The sequence below is a fragment of the Bufo gargarizans genome, chromosome 10 (assembly GCF_014858855.1).
Source record: "Bufo gargarizans isolate SCDJY-AF-19 chromosome 10, ASM1485885v1, whole genome shotgun sequence".
Taxonomy (NCBI): Eukaryota; Metazoa; Chordata; class Amphibia; order Anura; family Bufonidae; genus Bufo; species Bufo gargarizans.
The window spans coordinates 99,366,009-99,388,105 of record NC_058089.1 but is presented as its reverse complement, the minus strand read 5'-3'; the positions used below and the strand labels follow the sequence as shown (position 1 = coordinate 99,388,105).

Genomic DNA, 22,097 nt, shown 5'->3' with positions numbered 1-22,097 from the left:
GTTTTCGTGGTCAATTTTCCCAGAGCAGCTCCTTTCGTGGCAGGGGTAAGACCGGACGTTGGAGTTACCCAAAAGGGGGGAGGGGTAGAGGCTTCCTCCTTAATCCCCAAAACAAGGGAGGTGAGAAGCAGTGACGCCAGGATAGGGGGAAGACTATCCCAGTTTTTTGCTCAGTGGCAACAGACTACTTCCAGCCCCTGGGCTCAAAATCTTGTCAAAATCGGTTACAGGATAGAGTTATCTTCCCCCCCTCCAGATGTGTTTCTGGTTTCTCACCACCCATCTCCTTGTCAGCTCAGCCAGATCTGGAAGGAGATTCAGAATCTCCGGGACTTAGGGGTGGTGATTCCCGTTCCCGTGCTTCAGCGGGGGCAGGGGTTCTACTCCAGCCTTTTCTTGGTAAAGAAACCCGGGGGTTCCTTCCGTATGATCATAAACCTCAAAAGACTAAACAGATTCGTTACCTACAAAAAATTCAAGATGGAATCCCTAAATTCCACTATTCCTTTAATTCAAAAAAATGCGTCCCTCTGTACAATCGACTTGAAGGACGCATACTACCATGTTCCTATTCACCTCCTGTCTCAAAAATTCCTGCGATTCGCAGTAAGGGATCACAGGGGGTCTGTCCACCACTTCCAGTTCGTGGCTCTCCCCTTTGGGCTAGCTTCAGCCCCAAGGATTTTCACGAAACTGGTGGTGGAGATGGTAGCCTCCCTGAGACCCCAGGGGGTGACGGTCGTCCCGTATTTAGACGATTTTCTACTAATTTCCAACTCTGTGGATCAGTCCATAGCAGACCGAGACATCTTCTGCTCCCTTCTGACATCTCTGGGGTGGGTGATAAACCTAAAAAAGTCATCCCTAGTTCCAGATACCAGGGTAAAATTCCTGGGGGTCCTGTTAGATTCAAAAAAACTAACAACCTTTCTCCCAGCAGAAAGAATCCAGAACCTGCAGTTGGCTATCAGAGCCTTCCTAGGACGTCGATCCTTCTCGTGCAGAGAAGCGATGAGTCTCCTAGGTCAGATGACAGCCTGCATAGTAGCAGTCCCTTGGTGCCAGGCCCATTACAGAACCCTTCAGTCCTGGCTTCTCAGGAGGTGGGACAGGAACCTATCTTCCTTGGACAAGAAAATCCTGATCCCGGGCCACATAAAATCCTCAGTACGGTGGTGGCTTCAAACAAAAAACTTAACGAAGGGCATGACCTGGTTCAAAACCCCAGCAGTGCTTATCCATACCGATGCCAGCGTAAAGGGGTGGGGCGCAAAAATTGCTTCCGACCTCTACCAGGGAGACTGGCCTCAAAGTATCGCAGCCCAGTCTTCAAACTACAGGGAGCTCAGGGCAGTCTGGGAGACAATACAGGTAGCCGCTCAAAAATTAAAAAACCAACATATAAAGGTCTATTCAGACAATGTTACGACCGTGTCCTACCTCAAACATCAGGGGGGCACACGATCTCAGAAGCTAGAAGGTCTGTCCAAAAAGATATTCCTCTGGGGGGAAAAGAACGTAAAGTCGATATCTGCAATTCATTTAAAAGGAAGCTTAAACTGTGCAGCAGACTTCCTCAGCAGGACTACCATAGACCAGGGGGAATGGTCTTTAAGCAGGGACGTCTTCAATCTGATTGTCCAGAGGTGGGGCCTCCCTCAGGTAGACCTATTTGCTACAAGAACAAACGCAAAGGTATCAACCTTTTGCTCCCTAAACCCAAGGGACAGGCCCCTAGCGATCGACGCCTTCTCCCTACACTGGAACTGGGACACTGCATATGCCTTCCCTCCGTTCCCATTAATCCCAAAGGTCCTCCAGAAGATCATCAGGGACAGAGCCAGAGTAATCTTGGTCACCCCGTACTGGCCCAAGAGGAGCTGGTTCTCGATACTAACCAAACTCTCCTCTCAGGAAGCTTTTATTCTCCCAAAGAGGAAGGATATCCTGATCCAGGGGCCGGTTCTCCATCCTCATCCGGAAATCTTCAGTCTCTCGGCTTGGATCCTGAGTCCAATCTTCTAAGACGTAGAGGTCTCTCTGAGGGGGTTATTTCTACCTTAAAAGCCAGCAGAAAGAAGGTGACAAACGCCATTTATTTAAAGATCTGGAAGAGGTTCTGCACCTGGTCGGGCGACAAAGCCCCAGATCAAACCAGACCGAATATACTAAAGATTTTGGATTTCCTGCAGAAGGGCCTAGAGTCGGGGTTAAGTCCTTCCACCCTTAGAGTCCAGGTCTCAGCACTTAGTGCATATTTTGATTCTGAACTAGCCAGCCATAGATGGATCCAAAGATTCGTGAGATCTGCAGCCAGACTAAGACCTTCTCTCAAATCAAAGGTACCTACCTGGGACTTAAACACCGTCCTTAACGGACTCACAGGTCCGCCTTACGAACCCCTGGACTCCAGTTCTCTGAAGCATCTTTCCCAGAAGGCGGCTTTTCTTATTGCTATAACATCAGCAAAAAGATTGAGCGAGATCCAGGCATTGTCAATAAGACAACCATACCTCATTATCCAGGACGACCGTGTCACCTTGAGGCTAGACCCGACGTTTTTACCAAAGGTAGTAACCGACTTCCATAGGAACCAGGAGATCATTCTTCCCTCCTTCTGTGAAAACCCTAAGAATCCTGGAGAAGAACGCTTCCATACCCTGGACGTTAAACGAACAGTGCTAAAGTACCTAGAGGTCACTAGAAACCTGAGGAAGGTGGACAACTTACTAGTGCTATTTGGTGGTAAAAATAAGGGGAAGGCAGCTTCCAGATCTACCATCGCCCGATGGGTAAAACAGACTATTACAGACTGCTACAGGAGTGAGGGCATCAGTTGTCCAGAGGTCATTCGGGCTCACTCTACGAGAGCCATGTCGACCTCTTTTGCTGAAAGAGCAGGAGCTTCCCTAGACCAAATATGCCGGGCTGCAACCTGGTCCAGTGTAAATACCTTCACTAAACATTACAGACTTGACTTATCCAGGTCCTCTGACCTGGCTTTTGGTCGCAAGGTCCTTCAGGCCGTTGCCCCACCCTAAGACGTATATAATTTGTTATGTCTCTCTGGGCCGTCATGGTGGTGAAGTGGAAAGCCGGAATTAGACTTACCGGTAATTCATTTTCCACGAATCCACCATGACGGCATGATATCCCACCCTGAAAATACATTTCTCGCCCATTTTCCTTGGGGGACACAGACCTTGGGTATAGCTCAGCTCCCTAGGAGGCGTGACACTAAGTAAAACTGTTAAGCCCCTCCTCCATCAGCTATACCCTCAGCCTGGAGATAGAGGCTACCAGTTTTAGCTTAGTGTCCAAGGAGGCAAGACACTCCCTGCTACTGCAGGGCTGTTTTCTCCTTGTTATTTTTACTTTTTCTTCTAATTTTGTTATTTTATTTTTTCCTAGGGATACCAGAGACGCATTTGACCTCTCTGCTCTCCCGGGGTTGAGCTGCGCCAGTGCCAACTTATCTGCACTGCTGCCTCCCCCACAGAAGCAATAGGAGGATCTGGGCAGCAATGGCTCCCCTACATCCCGCCAGCTAGGGGGTCGCCCGCACGCCAAGCCCCTCTTCCAGCTTCCTGCCACTGCGGTGCCAGTGGCTGAAGGGGCGACCCTGCTGGAAAGGACTGAGGGTGAAGACGTCGCACGGTGAGATGGCTATTCCAGCCCATACCCCGTCCCTATCTGCAGCATCTACCCCTCTGGGTAAGGGGGGCACCCGTGGTCGCTCATTCTGAGCGCTCATCTGCAGGACAATGCAGCACAGCAGCATCCTCAGCACCCCCACGCTTTTCCCCCCCACGCTGCTATCTTTCTCCCCCCCCCCCCCCCCCTCCCCCTCATCGGGGCTGACTCCATTTTTCTCTTCTCTCTCTCCCCCTTCCCGCCGAGAACGGGGGGCGGGGCTTAGCGGTCCCGGCAGGGGGCGGGGCTTCCGCGTGTCATTTTGGGGGCGGAGCTACGTTCTCCTTCACAGGAGACATTTCAAGCGCTGGAGGGGGCGGAGCTTGTTCCCCGCACTTTCTGCTGAGGTTTCCCGCGCTTCCTCTCTCCTGACAGGAAGCTGGGACACGGTGGGGGACTCTAACCTCCTGTGTACATCGCTCGGCTTCTGTGGGCGCTCTCTGCTGCTCTCTGCTGCTCACTGCTGTTCACTGCTTCTCTGCTGCTGCTGCTGATCTGGGCCATCTCCTGACGTTCTTCTGAGGCACTGGTAGGACAGTTAACCCTCTCCTAACCCTCCTGGTCATAGCTGCTATAACCCTTTGTGGTCTCTATATTAGAGTACAACCACACTTCAGCATGTCAGATCCCACAGGTGCCCCCAAACCCTGGTACCATGCCTGTACCGCCTGTAAGGAACTTTTTCCGCGTGGGCAATCTGAGCCGCATTGCCTTGCATGTCAGGCCCCGGTGCAGGGCCCGCTTCCCGCTGCGCCCCCCGGTGCCTCTGAACCCCCTGACTGGGCTAGGTCTCTGTCTCAGGCGGTGGAAAGCCTTACACACGTAGTGGGCCGTCTCGTGGATAGACCGCCTCTCCCGCAGGCTGCCACAATCCCTGTCGCACCCGCTGGGACTACCGTTTCTGCCGCCCCCACTGGTTCCCTGCCTCCCAGCGAATCTTCCAGGGCCCGGCATACTCAGAAACGTTCAAGGGTTGAGCGCACATCTTCTCCAGATGCTTCGCTCTCTCCGCCATGCGTGCGAGCTCAGTCAAGTCTATCCTCTCAAAGGGATACGCTTTCTGAGGGAGAACTGGCGGATTCGGACGTGGACATGGACTCAGAGCTTCCGTCCAAATTGGCGTCCGCGGTGGGGCATCTTGTCACTAGCATCCGTGATACCTTTCAGCTACACGATGACCCCCCCAGCTCTGAACAGGCCGGCGTGTCCTTTCTCCGCCCCAAACAGGCCTCCAAGGTTTTTCCCATACACGCTGATTTTTCTTCTGTGGTATCCAAGGCTTGGACTCGGCCTAACGTCCGCTTTATTACACCCAAAAAGCTGGACATTTGTTATCCCTTTCCAGCGGATTCTGTGACCACGTGGACATCCCCGCCTAAGGTTGATCCTCCCGTGGCTCGCCTGTCCAAAAGCACTACTATTCCTGTACAGGACGGATCTTCCCTCCAGTCTGTTGAGGACCGTCGTACGGAATCCCTCTCCAAGGCCATATTTACTGCCTCTGGTTCGGCCCTTAGACCGGTCTTTGCCTCCGCCTGGGTTGGCAAAGCGGTCTCTGAATGGGGTTTGCAACTGGAACGGGAGTTAGGGTCGGACGTCCCTGTTCAGTACCTCCGTTCCTTAGCCCAACTAATTGTTCAGGCCGGAAAATTCGTCTGTGAGGCCTCCCTTGATGCGGGTGCCCTCATTGCCCGTTCCTCTGCCCTGGCAGTTTCTGTCAGGAGGGAACTCTGGCTGAAGGTTTGGGCGGCGGACGCCGCTTCCAAACGCTCTTTGGCCGGCCTACCATTCACGGGTTCCCGCCTGTTCGGAACCCGTCTGGACGAACTTATATCAGAGGCCACGGGTGGGAAGAGTACTCGCCTCCCCCAGTCCAGGCCAATGGGCGCCCCCCGTGGTCGCGCTGGTTCGTCCCGTTTTCGGTCCTTTCGCAAGCCCACCGGGTCTAGACCCGCGGCCAGTTCTTCTTCCTCTGGCCCAGCCCAGGATAGACGCAAGAAGCCGTTTTTTCGGACGCAACCTACCTGGCGCAAGTCCCAGCCTGCACGGGCTCCCACAGGCCAGCAGCCCTCTGCCTGAAGGTGCGCCCCCACCCACCCGGGTGGGGGGCCTCCTTCTCCTATTCAGGAACGTATGGCGGGCCCACATCTCAGACGCATGGGCGCTCGAGATTGTATCTTGCGGATACAAAATCGAATTTGCGTCCATTCCGCCAGACCGTTTCTTCCGATCCCGTCCTCCGCGAGATCCCGTACGAGTGGCCACCTTCTTCGCGGCCATTCACTCTCTAATGGACAAGGGTGTCGTCGCCCCCGTGCCTCCGACGGAAAGGTTCAGGGGGTTCTACTCGAACCTCTTTGTGGTTCCCAAGAAGGAAGGCTCAGTGCGTCCGATCTTGGACCTAAAACGCCTGAACCGTTTTCTCAGACTGCAGAGATTCCGGATGGAGTCTCTCAGGTCCGCAGTGGCCTCCCTGGAAAGAGGGGATTTCATGGCCTCAATCGACATTCAGGATGCATACCTCCACGTTCCGGTTGCTCCATGTCATCACCGCTTCCTGCGCTTTGCGGTGGGGGACGATCACTTCCAATTCGTCGCCCTTCCCTTTGGTCTGGCGACTGCTCCTCGAGTGTTCACCAAGGTCCTGGCCCCTGTCTTGGCCCTTCTACGTTCAAGAAGTGTTTTTCTTCTCCCATACTTGGACGACATCCTGGTCAAGGCACCCTCCTTCTCTCAGACATCCCGCAGTGTGGAACTCACTCTGGAGACCCTGACGCGGTTCGGTTGGATTATCAACCACCCCAAATCTTCCCTTACCCCCTCCAGACGGCTGATCTTCCTGGGGATGCTCCTGGACAGAGTTGGCGGAGGTCCGCCTTCCGTCAGACAAGCGTCTGGCCCTTCGCGGGTCGGTTCGCAGTCTCCTCCGTCATCACCGCCCTTCCCTCAGATCCAGCATGCGGTTGTTGGGAAAGATGGTTGCCTGTTTCGAAGCGGTGCCGTTCGCACAATTCCGATCCCGCACCTTTCAGAGGGCAATTCTGTCGGCCTGGGACAAATCACTGAGGAGTCTGGACAGGACCTTTCTTCTGGCTCGAGCTTCCCTCGGCTGGTGGTTGCATATCCCTCTAAGGGGGAAGTCCTTCCTTCCACTGAACTGGCTGGTGATTACCACAGATGCCAGCTTACGGGGGTGGGGGGGGGGGTTTTCCCTCCCCGGTCCGTCCAGGGCGTTTGGTCTCTATCTGAGTCCAGACTTCCAATCAATATTCTGGAACTGAGGGCGATTCTTCTGTCCCTCAGACACTGGACCCATCTGCTGAGGGCCACCCTGTTCGGATCCAATCCGACAATGCCACGGCTGTGGCATACATAAACCATCAGGGAGGCACTCGCAGCGCTGCAGCGATGCAAGAGGTGACCCTCATTCTCCTCTGGGCGGAGACGCACGTGCCGGCCTTATCTGCGATTTACATCCCGGGGGTGGACAACTGGGCGGCGGATTTCCTCAGCCGGTCCACCATCGACCCGGGAGAATGGTCCCTGCACCCAGAGGTGTTCGAAGCCCTTTGTCTTCGCTGGGGTCGCCCCGACGTGGACCTCATGGCCTCCAAATTCAACCACAAGGTCCCCCTATACCTGGCCAGGGCACGGGACCCGAAGGCATACGGCGCTGACGCGCTCGTCCTTCCGTGGCGCGAATTCTCCCTTCTGTACGTCTTTCCTCCTTTTCCCCTCCTGCCACGGGTTCTTCGGAGGATCGCGGCAGAGGGCGTCCCCGCGATTCTAATCGCCCCGGATTGGCCCCGCCGGTCTTGGTACGCCGACCTAATGTTGCTGTTGGCAGACGCACCGTGGCCACTGCCTTCCAGGGAAGACCTTCTCTCTCAGGGACCGATCTTCCACGAGCATTTAGGCTCGCTACGTTTGACGGCGTGGCTATTGAGACCGCCGTCTTAACGCGACGGGGTTTCTCCGCGGACGTAGTCCGCACCATGATCCGGGCTCGTAAGCCCGTATCCTCTAGGATCTACTATCGGGTTTGGAGGTCCTATCTGGGGTTCTGTGAGTCCCGGAGCATCCCACCTCTCCGGTTTTCTCTTCCCACAATCCTGTCCTTCCTCCAGTCGGGTCTGGACCTGGGGCTGTGCCTCAGTTCTCTGAAGGGTCAGATTTCGGCGCTGTCTATTCTTCTCCAGCGTCCCCTGGCCCCTCTAGGGCCAATTAAGACCTTTTTACAAGGGGTGGCTCACTCTGTTCCGCCGTACCGCCCTCCAGTTCCTTCCTGGGACCTGAATGTGGTGCTCTCGGCGCTCCAATCAGCCCCCTTCGAGCCTTTACGGGAGGTCTCCCTTCGCCTTCTGTCCTGCAAGGTCATCTTTCTTGTGGCCGTCACGTCTCTCCGACGGGTGTCGGAGTTAGCGGCTCTTTCTTGCTCCGAACCTTTCCTGATCTTCCACCAGGATAAGGTTGTGCTTCGGCCTGTCCCGACTTTCCTGCCAAAGGTGGTCTCCGCCTTTCACATCAATGAGGACATCGTCCTTCCGTCGCTCTGTCCCTCTCCTTCCCACCCCAGAGAACGGGAACTGCACCGTCTGGATGTGGTCAGGGCGTTGAGGATTTACTTGGAGGTCACCGGGTCCTTTCGGCGCACGGACTCCCTGTTTGTGGTTCCGGAGGGTTCGTGCAAAGGGTTGGCGGTCTCCAAGGTGGCTATTGCCCGTTTCATTAAACTGGCGGTGTCTGAGGCTTATCGAGCCAAGGGCAGACCTCCGCCTTTTGGCGTCACTGCTCATTCCACCAGAGCAGTCGGAGCTTCCTGGGCGCAGAGGCATCAGGCCTCGGCTGAACAGTTGTGCAAAGCAGCCACTTGGTCCTCTCTGCACACTTTCACAAAGTTCTATAGGGTGCATACGCATGCATCAGCGGATGCTGCGTTGGGCCGCCTGGTTTTGCAGGCAGCGGTTTCCTGATGCTCTGGTGGTGTTCCGCCTTGGGTTTGTGGTCCCTCCCTTCTTGGACTGCTCTTGAACGTCCCAAGGTCTGTGTCCCCCAAGGAAAATGGGCGAGAAAAGGAGATTTTTGTATAACTTACCAGTTAAATCTCTTTCTCGCTCTTCCTTGGGGGACACAGCACCCACCCTTCTGTGTTTTGTTACAGGGTTATGGTCTGGCGCCCCGTTGGGTTGCTGGCTGGTTGTTTCCGTTATTGGTTGTTATCCTTTCACTACTTGGACACGCAACTGGTAGCCTCTATCTCCAGGCTGAGGGTATAGCTGATGGAGGAGGGGCTTAACAGTTTTACTTAGTGTCACGCCTCCTAGGGAGCTGAGCTATACCCAAGGTCTGTGTCCCCCAAGGAAGAGCGAGAAAGAGATTTAACTGGTAAGTTATACAAAAATCTCCTTTTTACTCCAAAAAATTTGGTATGAACTGAATACCAAAAAAAAAAAAAAAACACTGATTTTTTTCACTCATTAACTGGTGATTGTGGCACTATAATCTGGAACTCACTGGTGAATGGTGGTGGGAGGGGTCCTTTTAAACCTATCTCTGTTCCTGCCCCTACAGAGGTCAGGGGTCAATCTCTCTGGGCCGTCATGGTGGATTCGTGGAAAATGAATTACCGGTAAGTCTAATTCCGGCTTTTCGCCCTATAAGACGCACCGGCCTATAAGACGCACCTAGGTTTTTGAGGAGGAAAATAAGAAAAAAAATATTTTGAACCAAAAGGTGTGCTTTTGGTGGGTTTTGAACTAATTGTGGTCTGTGGATGGCACTGTTATGGGGGATCTGTGGGTGACGCACTGTTATGGGGGATCTGTGGGTGACGCACTGTTGTGGGTGACGCACTGTTATGGGGGATCTGTGGGTGACGCACTGTTATGGGGGATCTGTGGGTGACGCACTGTTATGGGGGATCTGTGGGTGACGCACTGTTATGGGGGATCTGTGGGTGACGCACTGTTATGGGGGATCTGTGGGTGACGCACTGTTATGGGGGATCTGTGGGTGACGCACTGTTATGGGGGATCTGTGGGTGACGCACTGTTATGGGGGATCTGTGGGTGACGCACTGTTATGGGGGATCTGTGGGTGACGCACTGTTATGGGGGATCTGTGGGTGACGCACTGTTATGGGGGATCTGTGGGTGACGCACTGTTATGGGGGATCTGTGGGTGACGCACTGTTATGGGGGATCTGTGGGTGACGCACTGTTATGGGGGATCTGTGGGTGACGCACTGTTATGGGGGATCTGTGGGTGACGCACTGTTATGGGGGATCTGTGGGTGACGCACTGTTATGGGGGATCTGTGGGTGACACTTATGGGGGATCTGTGGGTGACACTTATGGGGGATCTGTGGGTGACACTTATGGGGGATCTGTGGGTGGCTCTTATTGGGGTCTCTGTGTATGACAGTTATGGGGGGGATCTGTGGATGACACATATATAGCATCTTATGCTATGTGTCATCCACAGATCCCCTCCATAAGTGTCCCTGTAGTGAATGACCCTCAATACAGGTCTGGGGGCCGGCATCTGGCTTTATAATGACAGCGGGGCCCGTGCAGTGACTGTATTCTACTACACGGGCCCCGGTCACTGTATAATCGTATGTCTAATAGTAAATAGTTATGTGCATAATCGCATAATGAGCGGAGTACTTACAACTACAAGCGCTCGCCGAGAGGAGGGAGGAGGCAGGCCGGGAGGACAGGCGCTGGCAGCGTGAGTCATACGTCATGCGCCCACGCCGCCTGCTTCATTCATAAAGTGGGCGGCGCAGGCGCGTGACGTATGACTCACACACTGCCAGCGCCTGTCCTCCCAGCCTGCATCGCGGCGGGTGTATCATTGAAAATCGCAAAAAAATTTGCGCAAAAATTCGCACGAAAATTCGCAAATTGCAAAATAAGCTGCATTCGCCGTATAAGACGCACTGCTATTTTCCCCCCACTTTTGGGGGGGGGGGGAAAGTGCGTCTTATACGGCGAAAAATACGGTAGTTTGGCCTCCGTCAGTTGAGTGGGAACCTTTTGGATACATTTCACTTCTATACGCTGGGAGCCTTCCTGGTACATTCGCCAAGCATACATTGCAGCACAGTGTGAGTGTGAAATGTGACGGCTGTATTTAAAAAAAACCTTGAAAATACGATTAGTTACTGTGGATCCACTCTCCTACATACAGTTGAAACCAGAAGTTTACATACACTATATAAAAAGACACATTTATACATGTTTTTCTCAATATCTGACATGAAATCAGAATAAACCTTTCCTGTTTTTGGTCAATTAGAATTACCATAATTATTATTATTTGCCAAATGCCAGAATAATGAGAGAGAGAATGTTTTAAGGCATTTTTATTACTTTCTGCAATGTCAAAACTTTACATACACTAAGATTACTATGCCTTTAAACAGTTCTGGACTGTCCATATGATGATGTAATGGAAGCTTCTGTTTTCGGTTTTTTGGCAACATCTGAGTTAGAGACACACCTGTGGAAGTATTTAAATGCACACTTGAAACACACTGCTTCTTTGTGTCACATCATGAGAAAGTCTAAGGAAATCAGCCATATGGCGCAATTTCAAGATACCTGAAGGTGCCTCGTTCATCTGTACAAACAATTATACGCAAGTAAAAACGATGCGGATGTCCGGCCATCAAACTGCTGAGGAAGAGGGCGGGTTCTGTATCCCAGAGATGAACGTGCTTTGGTCCAACATGTGCATATCAACCCAAGAACAAAAGCAAAAGACCTTGTGAAGATGATGGCGGAAGCTGGTAAGATTGTGTCAGTATCCATAGAGAAACGAGTACTGGATCAACATGGGCTGAAAGGCCGCTCTGCCAGGAAGAAGCCATTATTACTCCAAAAGAAACATAAAAAATCCAGATTAATGTTTGCAAATGCACACAGGAACAAAGACCTACGTTTTTGGAGACATGTCCTGTGGTCTGACGAAATTAAAATTGAACTTTTTGGCCATAATGACCATCGTTATGTTTGGAGGAAAAAGGGAGAAGCTTGGAAGCCTAAGAACACCATCCCAGCTGTGAAACACGGGGGCGGCAGCATCATGATGTGGGGTGGTTCAGCTGCAGGAGGGACTGGTGCACAAAATACATAGCATCGTGAGGAAAGAAGATTATGTGGAAATACTGAAGCAACATCTCAAGACATCAGCCAGGAAGTTATATGGACAATGCCCCGAAGCATACTGCCAGACTGGTTACAAAGTGGCTTAAGGATAACAAAGTCAGTGTTTTGGAGCGGCCATCGCAAAGCCATGATCTCAATCCTATTGAAAATTTTTGGACAAGGCAGATGTGAGCAAGGCCACCAACAAACATGGCTCAGTTATACCAGTCTTGTCAGGAGGAATGGGCCCAAATTCCAACCGACTATTGTGAGAAGCTTGTGGAAGGATATCCACAACGTTTGACCCAAGTCATACAGTTTAAGGGCAACGGTAACAAATATTAATGAAATGTATGTAAACTTTAGACTTTGCAGAAAGTAATAAAAATGCCTTAAAACATTCCCTCTCTCTCTCATATTATTCCTAATTGACAAAATCAGAATAAACCTTTCCTAATTTTGATGTCAGATATTGAGAAACATGCATGTGTGTCTTTTTTATGTAGTGTATGTAAACTTCTGGTTTCAACTGTATGTCCTAAACTGTCTGCTACTGATTGTTAGCAGAAGCTAACGAATAGTCTGCATTGCTTATTTGAGAAGCCATTCCACTCTAGACACGTAATTGAATAGTTTTTTTCGGTTGCAGGTTATGTCCGGCGACAGAAAACAAACTGCGTCTACATTACAGAAGAGCCGTAAGGTCAAGCACTGATCCCTACAAGAGAGCGGTCTACTGTATTATTGGTCGCTGTGATGTTGCCGATAATCATAATGAGGTGGCAGATAAAACTGAGGACTATCTGTGGTTAAAGGTGAGGCGTTCTTCAATGGAAAACTTCAAATTTGCAAACTGATCTGCCTGTAATAAACACTGAATCCTAGACATCGTTGGTCTCTTTCCATATCTGGATGTATATGTATCCCCTGATGCATAGACACAGCACTGACACTGTCATGTGCTGCTCTCCCTGACCCTCGCCATTTTACTTTTTAAACCATATGATCAGTACGTACTTCAGAGTATTTTCTCATGAACATCTTGGGGGAATTTTCAGTGTCGTCATGAACTGAGTTTTTTTCTGTGATGAGGAAAAATGTTTAAAGTTCATCTGTCAGCAGATCTGCACCTAGGACACTGGCTGACCTGTTACATGTGCACTTGGCAGCTGAAGGCATCTGTGTTGGTCCCATGGTCATATGTGTCCGCATTGCTGAGAAAAATGTTTTATTATATGCAAATGAGCCTCTTGGAGCAACGGGGGTGTTACCGTTACACCTAGAGGTTCTGCTGTCTCTGTAAATGTCGACCCCTCTCCATTTTGACAGGGACAGGCAGTGAAAGGGCTCATACACATGGCTGTTGCCGTTTTTGCAGTCTGCATTTTGCGAAGTGGAACGTCCTGCCCTCTATAGAACTGTCATATCATTGTCCGTAAAATGGACAAGAATAGGACATGTTCTTATTGTTTTGCGGGGCCACAGAACGGACATACTGATGCGGACAGCACCCGATTGAAGTGAATGGGTCCGCATCCGACCCGCAAAAAATGTGGATCAGATAAGGCTCAAAAATATTTGTGTGCATGAGCCCTAAACGTGTTAATGTCTGCCTGGTCCTGTCAATCAAAGTGCAAAGGGCATAGCAGTTGCAGAGAGAGCAGAGCCTCTAGGACAGGGTTTCTCAACTTCGGTCCTTGGGACCCACCTACCAGTCATGTTTTCAGGATTTCCTTAGTATTGAACAGGTGATATAATTAGTGTCAGTGCATCAGGACTTACCACAGGTATTCATTCTGTGGGATATTCTCAAATACTGACCGGTAGGTGGGTCCCGAGGATCGGAGTTGAGAAACCCTGCTCTAGGAGAACCTGCAACATCCCCGTTACTCCTAGAAGGATCATTTGCATATATTAAAACATCCTTTTTCTCAGCAATGCGGTTACATATAAACATGGGACCAACACGGATGTCTTCAGCTGCCAAGCGCACATGTAACAGGTCAGCCAGTGTCATAGGTACAAAACTGCTGACAGATGCCCATTAAGCTAAATTAATATTTATTAATCATATATCATCACCAGAAAAGGGTACAGATATTTGGTATTGTTTAACCAGTAAGCTGTGCAATGAACTGACACAGGGGAGAGGTCCCCAAGCCTCTCTATATGATCAGCTAAACATGGCTGCTCTCTTCTAAAAAACAGTCCCACAGCTGTCCACAGGTTGTGTGTAGTATTGCAGTTCAGCACCGTACAGTTGAATGTAACTAAGCTGCAATACCAGACACAAGCCACTGAATGGAGCAGAGGAGGCTTCTTTTTATAATCCTGTGCAATGTCTTTCATTCCCTTCTGTTCATTGTATTTTCTTGTTTGGTTTTTGCTCCTAGCTGCATAAAATTGTGTGTGACATTTGTGAGGGCGATGGCGCTGAATAATTCAGTCCCTTGGCTAAAAGCAACTGAGGAAACGTGTTGAGTAGAAAATGTACTACAGGTCATATTGCTTGTGATTGAAGTTGCAAATCTAGGCTCCCATGCCCTCACGCGACAGCCAGGTTTAATCCTGCCATGAAGATTTCCTCCTAAGCTTTGCATGCTTTTCACGGCCATTGTTTGGCATTTTTATGGGGTCCCTTTATATAAAATAAAAAAAACTGATATTTGCTCAGCCATCGCTCATCCCCATGTGCTGGCTGCAGATCATATTGGACAGAGCGATCTGCTGCCGGCAAATCCAGATCTTTCAGCGTACTGAAAGATCTGGACTGCCTGATAAACTAACGTTTGCCAGATGATCGCTAACGGGCAGAAAATGTTGTCTGTCCGTTAAATGACAAAAAAAAATTAAAGGCTCAGGATGGTGTCAAATAATGAATGTCATACTCTGCCTATAGATCTCCCGCTGACACTTCATGGCCCCCCCCCACTGGTCTCTGCATAGGAAATGTCTGATTAGCCAGTCATCGCCGGCATTGAGAAACTGCCTCAGCCAGTCATCGGCTAAGGCTACTTTCACACTAGCGTTTCTATTTTCTGGTATTGAGATCTGTCATAGGGTCTCAATACCGGAAAAAAAAACCGCTTCTCTTTTGCCCCCATTCATTGTCAATAGTGACAAAACGTAAGTGACTAGAACGGAGCGCTCCAAAATGCGTTCTATTCTGTTCTCATACTGGAGAGCAAACCACAGCAAGCTGCGGTTTTCTTTCCATCCTGGGATGCAGAGCAAAACTGATCTTTCATGACCCACAATGCAAGTTAACGAGGACGGATCTGTTTAACTCTGACACTATCTGACACAAAAGAAAACAGATCCGTCCTCCATTGACTTTCAATAGTGTTCATGACTGATCCGTCTTGGCTATGTTACAGATAATGCAACCGGATCTGTTCATAATTGATGCAAACGGTTGTATCATCAGTAACTGAAGCGTTTTTGCTGAACCCTGCCGAAACCAGCAAAAACGGTAGTGTGAAAGTAGCCTAAGCTGTTATTTCCTGTATGTCGAGAGAAGCAACGGGTGTCAGCTTGTGGGATTGTATGTATACCTTCTATCTCTCACTGTTCTGTATTTTCTGTACAGTTGAGTCAGATTTGCTTTGATGACGACACTAGCAGTTCTCCTCAAGACAGACTGACCCTGCCACAGTTCCAGAAGCAGCTTCTTGAAGACTATGGTACATAGCATACATAGATGTCTACTATAAACGCATTCCAGACAAGATTTTTATATGATCCGTTTTGTGTTTCAGGGGAATCACACTTCGCTGCCAATCAACATCCTTTCCTGTATTTTCAAGTCCTACTCCTTACTGCTCAGTTTGAAGCCGCTATTGCCCACTTGTTTCGTACAGAACGCACGCGCTGCCATGCTGTGCATGTGGCACTTGCTCTTTTTGAATTGAAATTGCTTTTGAAATCATCATCACAGAGTGCACAACTGTGTAAGTATGCAGTCCTGAGTAGTTATGTCTCACTTGGTATATCTTTTTCTCTCTTGACATGGCAGTAAAGGAGGCCGTGGTTATATAACCGTGGACTGAATGCATACGTGAATGTAATGTGGATTACCAGTAGCTGTTTTCATTTATACTCTAATACTTTTTTTTGTGCGTTTTGTTTATTGTAGTACTGCCTTCATTCTGCTGATCAGTTTCTGCAAATACAGTACATCGTATTATACACCCTTACATCTGTCATTGCAGTGAGCCAAGAAGGAGGAGACCCTATTGGTGTCAGACGTCTCAACTTTGTCCGTCTCCTTATGCTTTACACACGGAAGTTTGAACCTACAGACCCCCGAGAAGCTTTGCAGTATTTTTACTTCCTCAGGTAGATGTCATAAAAATGAAAAGAGGTTGTCTCAAACAAATAGAACATGTCCTTTTCTTGTCTGCAGTTGTGGACAAGATTAGGCATTTTCTATTATAGTGCCGGCGAAGTGCGGTCCGCAAATTGCGGAATGCACATTGCCAGTGTCCGTGTTTTGCGGATCCGCAAAACACTTACGGACGTGTGAACGGACCTTTAATAGGCACTTGTAATAAACTGAAAAACTGGGGCTCTTCATCACAGATAAAGTCTGGCATTTTATTGGGGAAGGTTTGTCATCCAGCAAGCTACTTCCCTGTTGGTTAGCCTAAAGACGGCCATACACATGAGAAAACTATCAGCCGAGCAACAGCTGCCCCCTTCAAATCCCTCTTACAATGCACATGTATTGAATGGAGAGAGAGAGCTGCTTCCAGCTTGTCTACTGAGAACAAAAGGATTGGACATTTAAATCCAACGTGGCCGATCGTTATCTCTCCTGCCATCACCCCTCTGTCGATAGTCAGGTCGCCCCATGCTCATTAGATTGTTGGCCGGTTTAGCTAACATAGATCTAATATGTATGGACAGCCTTAGGCTACATGCACACGACCGTATGTGTTTTTTGGTCCGCAAAAAAAAAAGTATGCTTTTTTTTTTTTTTTTTTTTTTGCGGATTCATTGTAACAATGCCTAAAACAAACAAGAATAGGACATGTTCTATTTTTTTTTTTTTTTTGCGGGGCTACGGAACGGACATACTGATGCGGACAGCACACAGTGTGCTGTCCACGTTTTAAAAAATCAGGAATGGACACGGAAACAAAAAACGTTCGTGTGCATGTAGCCTTAGACTTACACTGTTTCACAGATTTGTTTCTCATACTTAGAGGATTGTAATTTGAAATTGTATGTACTTTGTGAATTTTCCTTACACTGGGACTGGTTTCCATTACGAAGTCACCCTTTTTATTCCAGAAATGAGAAGGACAGCCAGGATAAGAATATGTTTCTGCGGTGCGTCAGTGAACTAGTGATTGAAAGTCGAGAGGTACAGATGCCCCAACTATGAAGATTTCTTTTTCCTAATTTCTATTTGTTTTCTGACTTTAGTTTTTTTTTTTCTTCTTTCCTTTCTAGTTTGATATGCTCCTCGGAAAATTGGAGAAAGATGGTACCAGAAAGGTAATAGAATTTGTTATTTGGCACAATCGGCATTTACAAAAATGTAGAATGTAACATTATATGCCTATTATCACACTGTGTAGCATCTTTATAACTTGTCAGGTATTTTGTCTGCAATGTTTGCCGCGTAGAAATGATCCATTTTCTTTGTCATAGCATTTTTATTATGTTGGCAGCCTGGAGCAATTGATAAATTTTCAAGGGACACAAATCCTATCATCAGCGAGGTGGCATCTGTGGCAGAACAGAAGGGGCTGTTTGAGGAAGCCGCTAAGCTCTACGACTTGGCAAAGGTAAATCTTGTAAATCTCATTTTGCAATGAGCATCTCATGATAATAAGTGCACCTCACAATGTTGGAGGAAAGTTTTGGGGAATGTTAATTTTTCATAGATTTATTTATTGGTGTTTCCAGCCTGTAGTGATTTCTGATAGTATCTGCACAAGTACGTGCCTCATAATTAAATATATCTGCACACTCAAGTTCATCTTTTGCTTATGTCTATCTGCAGAATCCGGACAAGGTTTTGGAGTTGACCAATAAGTTGTTGAGTCCTGTTATTTCTCAAATCAGCTCTCCTCAGTCTAACAAGGAGCGACTGAAACATATGGCACTGTCTATTGCTGAAAGGTGAGATGATTCACTTTCTATCGCATATAACATTAATGTCATCACCAGGGTGTATTGAGCAAGAGTACAGCACTCCCTCATGTAAACCCGTCAGTGTATTGAAGTGGCAGTTAATCCTTATTACTGCTCTGTATTTATAAAAGATGTGCTGTATTTATAAAAGATGCTATTTCAATAAATGGTCTGGTATAGATGAGTGATGTGGTTTTCTTAAATGTTCACTTAAAAGGGTTGGTCACATTTTGGGGTCCACTCCTGGGAAGAGCTGCAAAGGGGAGCATACTTACCTGCCCCACGACCCTGGCTCCTCCACTTTCCAGTCTCGGCTGCCCCGCCTGGGTCCCCCCTGCTATAAACGTCTGCATTGATGCTGCTGCAGCCAATCGCTGGCCCCAGCGGTGACCTGCTTCTCTTGTGTGAACAATGGCGCACCCGAGCGAGCTGCCATGGGTGGGGAGCGAAGGTGCTGGGACCCGGTGGCGGGGAGCAGGTAATTATGTGTCCCTTTCCAGGTCTGGCCAGGAGGGGGGGTTGCAAAGAAAAAACCCCAAAAGGTGGCCAACCCCTTCAATGTAAACAGTTGTCTTCACTAGTTCCCTGCTGTGTCTGAAAAGTACATTTACCCTTCAACTGTGTCCTTATGTCTTGTATATGATCATGGAATTTCTTGGTGATTTCTAGTGTGGTTACAATGAAAGCATCCCTGTGCTTTCTTCTGAATCTGAAATAAGGACATTGGCTTGTAGTGTATATATCGTCCTCTGGACTTAGAAATTTGGTTTTGGCGCTCATCCCTTTCTTCGTGCACTTTGTTTCTTCAACATTTAAATAAATTAAATGTAGCATTTCTTTAACACTGCAGTGTGCGTGGGAAATATCTACAAAGTGTTAGGTGGGTGACAGCACCTGACATGATTTCACTGGAGTGCTCAGTCCTTTATTAATTGAAGTGTCTATATGTATCCTACATGGACAATGAGTGCAATGTGTTTGTTCCAGTTCAACTTGTGTCCACTAAAGGATCCCCCATTTAAAATTCCAAAATACATCTGTATCTCTGCTATATTATGTCCAGGAAAGAAACCAGAGGTAACAGCCGAAGTGCATTTGCTTTGCTGTGTGTAAACTACGGACAGATGCGGGAATAAAATGAAATGATTACTAGGGATGAGAGCGCTATGTAGCATGGACAGGGAGTAGCTCAGACTTTTTGCTGCGCAGTGTACTATGACGCTGGCGACCATTTTCTGATGACGGCAATGGGGTAGCAAAATGGAGGAACGGTAGCAGAGTGGCTCATGAGGACACTTACAGATTTTCATTTTGGTCTGGAGGGTTTCTTTGTTTTGTGTTTATATAAGACAAGACATTCAAAGCTTCAATGGTGATAAAATCTCTCGGTTTTTGATGGTTATTTATTAGATTGCAAATTAACATGGGAACTTTCTCCTTCTCCAGATACAGATCACAAGGTGTAACCGCAGAAAAATCTGCAAACTCCACATTTTATCTACTGCTGGATCTGATGACTTTCTTTGATAACTATCATGCTGGCCATGTGGATGTAGCGTTTGATGTAAGTTCACAAACTAGTGTAATATTTTCACTAACAAAATACTTGTGAAAAATCACTAATGTGATTGTGTTCAACACCTTAGCGATTTATAACCACTTCTGTCACCTCCTTGTGAAGTCTACATAGAGCCCAGCGGGCGTTATGTAGTGAATAGAGGAAGTGTCAGCGCCACTGTCTCTATGGGACCCAGAGCATCTCTTCCTTAAACTGTCATCTCTAGAGGGCTTTATATTGTGGATCCTAATGTATCTGTCTCCTTTCTAGATTGTTGACAGGTTGAAGATTGTACCTCTCAGCCAGGACACAGTGGAAGAGAGAGTTGCTGCATTCAGAAACTTTAATGATGAGGTGTGTAAACTAGGACCGATAATTATTGCATTTTTAAGCAAATGATTTGTTTTATAGTGGTTCCCCCAGAATCTTACCCATCCTTAGGATACTTATTCTTTTATACATGACCGGATGAGAGAATGCTTCCTCAGTATACCTTTGTGTGTGGTACCATTGTTTTCAAACTGTGAACCCCTGGAGCTCCCACTGGTCTTCAGAAAGGCGTTCTTTATACAAGTGGCTATGTCTAGTGATGCAGCCTAGCCCGGTTTATTGAGTGGATTAACTGCTACACTGGGCACTGTACACAAGCAACGCTGTTTCTGCTTAAACAGTGAAGGGTCCATTATTCTCCAGCCAGCGCTGCCCCCAAAGTCTGATAGGTGCGGGTCCCTCCTCTGGGACCCGCACTTTAATTAGAACGGAACCCTCTATTAATTTCTATGGGATTGTCGAAAATAGCCAGTGCTCATCTGTTTCCGTAAGCCCTCATAAAGTGAATGGAGCGGTGGCAGGTGCGCTTCCCATTTATTTCAGTGGGACTTCTGAGCATGCCACTTGGCTATTTTTGGCACTTCCATAGAAATAAATGGAGGGCGGCCATGCATGCGCGGTATGCCCTCTGGCACTTTTCGGGCTCTGTTGTAAATATAGGTGCGGGTCCCTCCTCTGGGAGGGACCTACAGATATGCACACAATGTCCAAGATGGGAATAAGGGGGATTTAGACAGGGCGAGGAGGAGCCAATTTTCGGGAAGGTAACGATCCATCCCAACAGTCAGCTGCTTGTTAAGTGCAGGTGAAGAGCTGCATTTACATGCAGCGATCACCTCCATGGTAGGAGAGCGAGCAATTGCTTGTCCACATACAGCTGCATTGTTTCTGGGCAGCAGGGTGCGGTTCAGACAGCACAATCTGCTGCCCAGAAATGATAATTTACTTGCAAGCATTAATGACAGTTTTACCCGATAACCGGGTGTTTCGCTCGTTCATCGGGTGATCGGCTGCACCTTTAAATGGGCACAGCGTTCACAGCAACGGTTGTTCCTGATAACCTGTTTGAATATTGGGTCGTGTAAACCCACCTGAGCCGCTCATTCAGACATTCGTAGTGTTTTGCAGTCTGCAAATTGCAGATCTGTAAAACAAGGATTCCCAACCGCATTTTGCGAACCGCACATGTCTGGCACTCTGAGAGAAATGACTATTGTCTGCAAGATAAGAATAGGACTTGCTCTATCTTTCTTGCGGGGCAGCGGAACGGAACTACGTCTGAATGAGCCTTTACTGACATAAATTTATGGTGTTTTCCTATTCTCTCCAGATCAGGCATAATTTGTCAGAAGTTCTTCTTGCTACGATGAACATTTTATACATCAAATACAAGAGGCTGAAGAGCAGTGGCCCCTCTACTCTGGGGAAACCGCAACGGGTTCTAGAGGATAAGGACTCGGTGGGTAGCAGTCTGTTTTCTTATAGATGATTGCTTTCTTTATTTACACCTGTTTTTAATTGGTTTGTCTCATCCAGGTGCTACGCAGTCAAGCCAGAGCCCTTATCACTTTTGCTGGAATGATCCCTTTCAGAATGTCGGGAGACACAAATGCACGACTTGTACAGATGGAAGTCTTAATGAACTGATGCAGATACTTGCTGAAATGTTGTACCAGCACTATGTTCAGTATTTTTGTTGTAATATCCAAAATACAACTTATTTTGTTTTCAAGATCTGTTGATATTTTTTTTAGTAGATAAAACTTAAAATCACTTGTGTGTTTTTCATAACATTACCATATTTTATGGTTAAAGGGAATCTCTCTCTCTTAAGGCCCCTATCACACGGCCGAGTTTTCCGTGCGGGTGCGATGCGTGCGGTGAACGCACTGCACCCGCACTGAATCCTGACCCATTCATTTCTATGAGACTGTGCACACGAGCGGTGATTTTCACGCATCACTTGTGCGTTGCGTGAAAATCGCAGCATGCTCCTCTTTGTGCGTTTTTCACGTAACGCAGGCCCTATAGAAATGAATGGGGTTGCGTGAAAATCGCATGCATCCGCAAGCAAGTGCGGATGCGGTGCGATTTTCACGCATGGGTTCTAGGTGACAGTCTATTCACTGTATTATTTTCCCTTATAACATGGTTATAAGGGAAAACAATAGCATTCTGAATACAGAATGCTTAGTATAATAGTGCTGGAAGGGTTAAA

The 22,097-nt window shown here is 48.2% G+C and overlaps 1 protein-coding gene across 1 annotated transcript in view; it reads left to right on the top strand.

Annotated features, from left to right (window-relative positions):
• The window catches only part of NUP93 (nucleoporin 93), a 49,646-nt gene extending 28,033 nt beyond the window's left edge, over window positions 1-21,613 (top strand). Inside the window, exons 11-22 of the mRNA XM_044270265.1 lie at window positions 12,497-12,662; window positions 15,437-15,530; window positions 15,606-15,797; window positions 16,059-16,185; window positions 17,143-17,215; window positions 17,305-17,349; window positions 17,526-17,642; window positions 17,861-17,979; window positions 19,438-19,555; window positions 19,820-19,903; window positions 21,210-21,338; window positions 21,416-21,613. Coding sequence (XP_044126200.1) covers window positions 12,497-12,662; window positions 15,437-15,530; window positions 15,606-15,797; window positions 16,059-16,185; window positions 17,143-17,215; window positions 17,305-17,349; window positions 17,526-17,642; window positions 17,861-17,979; window positions 19,438-19,555; window positions 19,820-19,903; window positions 21,210-21,338; window positions 21,416-21,526 — 1,375 coding nt within the window. The 3' untranslated portion in view covers window positions 21,527-21,613. The remainder of the gene's footprint in view (window positions 1-12,496; window positions 12,663-15,436; window positions 15,531-15,605; window positions 15,798-16,058; window positions 16,186-17,142; window positions 17,216-17,304; window positions 17,350-17,525; window positions 17,643-17,860; window positions 17,980-19,437; window positions 19,556-19,819; window positions 19,904-21,209; window positions 21,339-21,415) is intronic.
• The last annotated feature ends 484 nt before the right edge of the window (window positions 21,614-22,097 follow it).